General features: G+C 36.8%; 2 protein-coding genes across 2 annotated transcripts; one reads left to right on the top strand and one right to left on the bottom strand.

Moving 5' to 3' along the window:
• The first annotated feature begins 889 nt into the window (after positions 1-889).
• Positions 890-4042, top strand: LOC107831850 (protein NUCLEAR FUSION DEFECTIVE 4-like). The gene is made up of 3 exons (XM_016659642.2): positions 890-1397; positions 2576-3453; positions 3549-4042. Exons 1-3 carry the CDS (start codon positions 1089-1091, stop codon positions 4021-4023), a joined length of 1662 nt encoding a protein of 553 aa, XP_016515128.1. The 5' UTR covers positions 890-1088; the 3' UTR covers positions 4024-4042.
• A 1031-nt stretch (positions 4043-5073) lies between these two features.
• Positions 5074-6297, bottom strand: LOC107831851 (B3 domain-containing protein Os04g0386900). The gene is made up of 3 exons (XM_016659645.2): positions 6176-6297; positions 5910-6077; positions 5074-5687 (listed from the first exon to the last, which is right to left on the bottom strand). The coding sequence occupies exons 1-3, from the start codon at positions 6179-6181 to the stop codon at positions 5391-5393; spliced, it is 471 nt and encodes a 156-aa protein (XP_016515131.1). The 5' UTR covers positions 6182-6297; the 3' UTR covers positions 5074-5390.
• Positions 6298-7771: the final 1474 nt, after the last annotated feature.

The raw sequence follows: 7771 nt of genomic DNA, 5'->3' as shown, positions 1-7771 counted from the left end.
AATAGGGGATCAGGGCTATTACTCTCAAAACGACCGGCCGAGTCGTTACAAAAAATAAATTTACTTGTGGGTGCTAACTCAATATTTATCTAAATATTTATACAATTGCCTATGTAATTTACTAAATATGGTTAAAGTTAATGGGTGCTTAAGCACCCACAAGTGCCCATGTGCATCCGCCGCTGCTTATATGTTCACAATAGTCTTCCTTAACTAATTCGTCCATAATTAACTAAAAAATAATAGTGATAATAAAGTATTTAATCATGGTATAAATAGCTAAAAAAAATGGCGTACAATTTTAATATTTTCATAATGAATAATACTTTTCAAGTAACAAGTTTCTATATTCTTATGTCAACGCTATTAGCCTGTTTGGCCAAGCTTTTTTTGAGGCAAAAATACTTTTTTTGGTCAAAAATAATTTTCTTCTAAAATTAAGGTGTTTGATTAAGCTTTAAAAAGGAAAAAAAAAGTGTTTTTGAGGAGAAGCAGAAGTAATTTTGGAGAAGCAGAAAAAAATAGCTTCTCTCCAAAATCACTTTAGAGAAAAATACACTTAGAAATAGTTTTTTTAAAGCTTGGCCAAATACTAATTGCTGCTCAAAAGTGCTTTTCAAATTAATTAGTCAAACACAAACTGTTTCTCACCAAAAATACTTTTGAGAAAAAACACTTCTCAAAATAAGCTGATTTTTGCAGGTTGACCAAACGAGATATAAGCAGTTTTGTGTATTACGTGCGAGACACGCACATAGAGACTAGTAATATAAAATGTAGGAGTAACTTAGAAGTATTTTAACTTTATATGTTACTATTATTTTTAACAAATATTTATCATTTATAGCATTATTACAACAACAAAAACAATTTAAAAAAAAGAAGGAAAACTCTTTAACTTCCTTGTGGTTATGACCTGAAAAACTTCCAACCTCCCTCGTCTTCCCAACCACCCCTAAAACATGAACAACTAAAATATCATCATTTCTTCGCTTTTAAGATTCTCCAAGATCAAGAAAACCCCTCTTAAATATAAATATCTTCCATGACTCAACAATATTCCCAGTAAAAAAAAAAAAAGAAGAATTATGGAGCAATATTCAAGTAAATGGATGATATTGATAGCAAGCACATGGATTCAAGCATTTACAGGGACAAATTTCGACTTCTCGTCCTATTCTTCTGAATTGAAATCTGTTCTGGGAATTTCACAGGTGCAGCTGAATTATCTGTCAATGGCATCAGATATGGGGAAAGCATTTGGGTGGTGTTCTGGAGTTTCTCTTATGTATTTCCCATTGTGGGTTGTTCTTTTCATAGCTGCTTTTATGGGACTTATTGGTTATGGCCTTCAATGGCTTGTCATTCAGAAAATCATCATTTTGCCTTATTTCTTGGTCAGTTTTCTCCTTTTCTTCTCCCAAATCTTCTTGAATTTTGGAATTGATGCTAGGAACATGTATCTTGAGTTGAAGAAATTTGAGAATTTAATCCAATTTTTGTTGTTGCCTGAATACTCAATTGCATTTTGCCTTGTTATTTTTTTCTTCCTAAGAATTAAATTTTCCTCTGGATTCTTTGGTGAACTAACGGTTGTTAGTAGTTAGAGCTACCACACCAAATTAGCTAACTTGTATTAGTTTAGAAATGTTTATTGAGTACTAAGTACTAGACAAGAAATAGAAACATAATTATAGTTAATGGTTGGTGAGGACTAAAGTAAATTTATCAACCAGAAAGTCCAATATGGAAAGAAGACTAAGGTTCTGTAAATTCGCCACAGTTCAAAGTTTTTAAGATTTTAGGGGTTAAAAAGAGGGATGGGAGTTGGGGGAACTCATAAATCTGCATAAAGAAAAATTACTGAGAGCTCTTTGCTAAACTATCTTGATATCAGCTCTGCATGATTTGTGCTCTTCCTTCTCGTTAACTTTCTGCTTAATTGGCCATGACTCAATGTTAGTAAAAGAAGCTTTTGGATGTGCATATTAGTTACGTTAAAGATAAGACAACCCCACCGAACAACTAATCAATTATCAACTAGTCCTCAGGAAAAAAAAAAAAAAAAAAGGCAAGAATGTCCATCAAGTAATGTTAGTGGATATTAATTGGCAAACAAACTTAATTTATCATTTTTGAGGTTTCTCATTAGGTAAGAAATCCTGCTCTTAACAACCAAAGAGAGTTTGAGAACATTTTATTCTCAGCTTCCTTCCATTCTAGTCAATTAATTTTTGTTGCTTGAAAATTCTCTGCAAGATCTGAAGAACCTATTCAAGATTCAAGTGGAACTCCATGGGGCTTTGGGAAGGTTGCCCTTTTAATCTATGTTGCTTGGACTCTTCGAAAATGTCGGTGGGTGCGTGTCGGATCCTCCAAAGGTAGTACATTTTTGGAGGATCCGACACGGGTGCAGCAACTGTTTTGGAGAATCCGCGTAACATAGCTTTTAATCCACTGAAACTGCAAACTGCAGAATTCCAAGATGTTGCATGATTATTTTCTTCAGCTCTTTGCATTGAAAATTCATTACGATGCTATCCCATTCTCAAGCTTTCACCGACTTACCTTGCAGGTATTTCTGTTGTGTGTGTTGGCTGGCTGCAGTATCTGCTGGTTTAATACAGTATGTTATGTGTTGTGCATCAAACATTTCCCAGCAAATAGACCATTTGCATTATCCCTCAGCGTAAGTTTCAATGGTGCAAGTGCAGCCTTGTTCAACCTCATTGGTAATGCCATTAATTCCAATGATGATACACTATACCTTCTTCTTAATGCCCTAGTCCCCCTTGTCACATCAGTTGCAGCTCTGCCAATCCTCCGGCAACCTCACTCCCAAACTCTTCGTGCTGATTCTGTTCACCGAGAATATCTCATTTTCCTATGTCTAACCATACTAGCAGTTTTTACCGGCCTTTATCTCTTAATCCTGAACTCGGTCTCATATAGTGCACCAACGGCTCGTATCCTCTTGGCCGGTGCAGTGTTCTTGCTGGTCCTTCCGGTGATTGCGCCTGGGGTTATCCGTACAGAAGAGTGGTCTCAACTATTCCATCCTAATTATATGTTACTTGAAGACGATGACACTGATGATTTTGGAATGCACAAAGAAATGATGTGGAAAGAGGATTCAAGTATGACTCTTTGGACCGAAAATTCTCATGGTTTGAAAGAGAAGGAAAGTTGGACTAGCAGCTTTTTGTTGAGAGATCGTTTGCTGCTGCTTGGAGAAGAACATTCAGCAGATCAGCTCATGTGTAGGTGGGATTTCTGGCTATATTACCTAGCATATTTCTGTGGGGGAACACTCGTACTCGTTTACAGCAACAATCTAGGCCAAATTTCAGAGTCACTTGGATATAGTTCAGAGATCAGCTTTCTTGTTGCACTCTATTCTGCATGTTCCTTCTTCGGGCGCCTACTTTCAGCAGCCCCAGATTTCCTACGGGAGTAAGTATTTCCAGATTTACTATTCTTTCAATGGACAATCACCATAATGGTAAAAAGTTTGACAGAGAGCTGAAAATGGTTATTTTTGGTTGCAGCAAGATGTACTATGCAAGGACTGCATGGCTTGCATTTGCGCTGATTCCAACACCAGTGGCTTTTTTTCTGCTTGTTTTATCAGGAAGCAAAGCCGCATTGAGCGCTGCCACGGCGTTGCTTGGGTTGAGTTCTGGTTTTGTATTTTCAGCAGCAGTGTCAATAACCTCTGAGCTATTTGGCCCCAACAGTGCAGGGGTCAATCACAACATTCTCATCACCAACATTCCTCTGGGATCACTACTCTATGGACTTCTTGCAGCTCTAGTCTATGAAGCAAACCTAGGAAAATCAAGCCAAGTTCTTGTATTGGATGGATCAAAGGTTTGCATGGGTAGGAACTGTTACATTCAGACATTTATGTGGTGGGGATGTATCTCTTTGTTGGGGGTAGTGTCTAGCTTACTGCTTTTCCTAAGAACTAAAGCTGCCTATGACAATCAGGAAAGGAACCGTAATTGGATGAGATTAATATAAGTGAGTGAAATTATCCTTCTGAACTGACTTGTGACAGCTATATGAAGATAGTTGCCATTGGAATCACAACCCCGTAGCACGTATAACAACATTCGTGCATAACATTCTAATAAAGGTTGGAAAGAGGTATAACACTTGACACTAATGGTAGGGTCGAAGCATCTATATCATGAGGACCATGAGACAAAAGGATGTAACACTAGCAGGTTAGCATACTCTACCATTTGCATGAGTTGAGAATACAGAGATAATTGAGAATTGTAGAGGAAGAAACAGAGAAAGAAATGATGAGACACAGCAGAATATGATTGTTGGAAGTTACAAGTTCTACTGACAAGGTATGCTGGCTTCTCCAGAAAAGATTAATCCTCTAATGAGAGTACTAAAATACTGTCAGCCCCGTCAAATAGATTATAAAAAGATACCTGAGTCCAAGAAATTCTGTAGATCCCCCCTCCTCCACCTCCTGCCCTTGCGCAGGGGCACAGCGCAAGTTGAGCACAGGAAGAAGAAAATCAACCGCTATGTAAAAGTAAATGAGAATGCACTTACTAACACAGTATGGATGAAGAATACAGAAGACAATTAGCACCATCGAAATAAGTTAACTGTTGCAGCATTTTCAAATGCCCCAAAAACCGTTCTCTTGTCTAAATTTGTAGTACTTGCTCCCAGGAATTGCAATAGCACATTGTTATATAAGGCTGCCAAGAGTTTTTTCTAGCCTCTAAGAATGATTGTAGAAACATACTGACAAACCATTCCAAGGCTGATTAGATCTGGAGGAAAAAATATTTAGAACAATTTTGATTTCTTCAGTCTAGCACACTATCAGCTTTTTCAACAGGCAAAAGATGAAGAGTAAGCATTAGAAGCTGGGTTGAACAATGAAAGAAGTGAAGCTTCAAGATTCTAAATTTAAACAATACGATTATTTTCTAATATTGACATGTTAAATGGCATGTACTTGTCAAAATATGTAGTACTAAATTCCATTCTTTGAAAATGATATATCAGAGCTAATACTTAATCGGACACAAGTAGAAGATAACCAAACAATCACAATATAGAGAAAACAGATCCACATGAACAAATAGTAAGTCATTCTTTTAAACCAAACAGAACAGTAACACTATAGGGCAGCCCAGCATAAGGCATCCCGCGTTCGCCCAAGGGGTGCGATGTAGACAACCTACTCTAATGCAAGCATTATTGGCTGCTTCCACGGCTCGAACCCGTGACCTATAGGTCACACGAAGATAACTTTATTGTTACTCCAAGGCTCCCCTTCAACAGTAACACTATGCTCAAAGAAAATATAATCGTCTAAATATGGTTTCAAATACTTGTAAACAGCCTACAACTTCCTACAGTTCAATTGGGTTGGCATCAGTTGCACCCTCTTCATCTTCAGGCAGCAATTCAGAAGGGAAATCACCTCTCAGAATCTGAACTCTAAAATGGATTTTGCTAGTGCTGCACTCTGAAAGTTCAAACACAAGTCCATCCCCCACCTTCAGATCGTTATCATCCACAAATTTTTTCCACTCAGCGCTAAATTTGTTATTAGAATAGTAGAACATATCCCACTTCTTTCGACCACAAGTAAGGACTGCTGGGGCTCCACCAGCAGGTAGCTCTTTGTTCATTTTTCTCGGTAAATACTGTCAACATCAAACAAATTCAGTGGCTGATCCAACATAAAAGCCGCGGGTTCAGAACTCAAATATAGGTCGGGTTAAAAATATAATTTTTTTAGAAATTTCACAAGTGTAGTTTGAGAAGTATAGTATGTATGCAAAGGTATAAAGATTGTTTCTGATACATCTCGGCCAATAAAGACCTATAAATCAAAGAATTGAAAGGAAAAAAAAAAAGGGAATTACCATGCCATAGTGGGGCTTGACAGTAGTTTTTGTGAGAATCATATCAACATAGGGTTTGCCAGAAAGGGGCCAGTATTCACCATTGTCGATTTCTTCGATTCCAGTGCTCTCACGCTCGGGTGTGGAGTAATCTTCGTGGTTTGAAACATGTACAAAAGATGGTTTGCTCTGAAAAAATTCAAAGGATCACGCAACCTTTAAATTATAGAAGGAATCGAAATAAAAAATGTAGAAGAGAGAATTTGCTAGGAATCATGGGAATGTACCTCCATTGCGGTTTCAATAGATAATTGGAGTTGTTCCGTTTTCTTATTCTTCAGCAAACCAGTGGAGTTTCGGTACTACCTATTTTACTTAGGGTCAACATGTATCTTTTATGTATTAATTGTTTTGGGAAAAGGTACTAATTTGTCCTTGTACTATTGTATATAGTTTACATTTATCTCTCGTTATACTTTTAGTTCAAATACATCTTTAACGTTAACAAAGTAACCAAAAATATTCTTAACCCTAATATTTTGACACTGTGGCACTCGAGGCCCTTAAATAAATCACCACGTAATAATACATGTCAGCATTTTTATAAATTCACTACCCAATATATTATTTTAATTCTTTTTTCCTTTTTTCTTTTACTTTTCTCTTTCTTCTTTTTTCAACATCACTTCTTCTGCTTCTCCAACACCATAGCCCGCCGCAAGCTGAAAGATTTTGACACCCATCAAGAATTGTTTAAGTTCATGATAATGAAATTAGAAAGAGAATGAGATTGTTTTTCTGAATGGGCTGAAAATGCGAGGACTGCTAGTTATGATTAATCCCAAAGGTGATAGACCATTAATCTTCTTCCTCTCCGGCGGGCTTGTCGAAAAGATGCGATGATGGGAGACAATAAGCTAAATTGTCATTGGTTGAAACTGTCAACATTGACCAATATTGCCTTTTGACTTTTCAAAGCAGTGTGAATATATTGACAAGCAGTAATCTTCTCCATCTTTGGTGGTCTTGCCGAAAAAATGCCCGCAAGTGAAGAACCACGCTTAGATTTGGCTAAACGATTATCGGTGAATTTTCTTTATCTTAACCTTTATTTGTCGCAGAACTTCTTCCGACCGACCTCAAAATCTTCATTGCTTTCATTTTTCTTCTCTAAAAATCCTCTTCCAAAACTCAAGAAAAACTTGGTTGCCTAAAATCGTGAAGGCGAGGTAGAGGCCAAGGTAGTATGGTGTTGTCATGGGTGGTAATGGAGGTTTTCGCTGGGAATAACATCTTGATGTGAAACCCCATTCTTTATAAATATGACAAAAAATAAAATGATCTAAGTTTGCTATAGAAATCAAAGTTGATTGATTGAATTTTGAATTCAACGGAGAAGATGAAAACGCCGAAAACAGTGGAGAAAGGGAGAAGAAAAAGAAAGAGTTAAAAAGTTAAAAATTAAGTGGGACCCACAAAATTCTCTTTATCTTGAATGATATATTTAAGGATTAAATGATAGAAATGATGACATGACAATTTATTTGAGGGCCCCGAGTGCCACATTGACAAAACGTTAGGGTTAGGGGTATTTTTTGCATACTTTGTTAACGGTAAGGATGGATTTGAACGAAAAGTATAATGGGGGACAAATGTAAACTATATACAATAGTACAAGGACAAATCCGAACCTTTTCCCTAATTGTTTTTTGGGGGAGGGGACGGGGGTCGTCATAAGAGCAATGTTAGTATAATATTAAAAATACTAGTCCGGTTTACTTTTAGTTGTCCACTTTAGATTTTTCACGTCCCTTAAGAAACAATAAATAAAATGTATAATTTATCATGATACCCATATTAATTGGTGTATAGTCTTAATGGAT

This window comes from Nicotiana tabacum, chromosome 19 (genome assembly GCF_000715075.1).
Source record: "Nicotiana tabacum cultivar K326 chromosome 19, ASM71507v2, whole genome shotgun sequence".
NCBI lineage: Eukaryota > Viridiplantae > Streptophyta > Magnoliopsida > Solanales > Solanaceae > Nicotiana > Nicotiana tabacum.
Note: the sequence above shows the minus strand (reverse complement) of the source record. Positions and strands in the feature narration are given on the sequence as shown.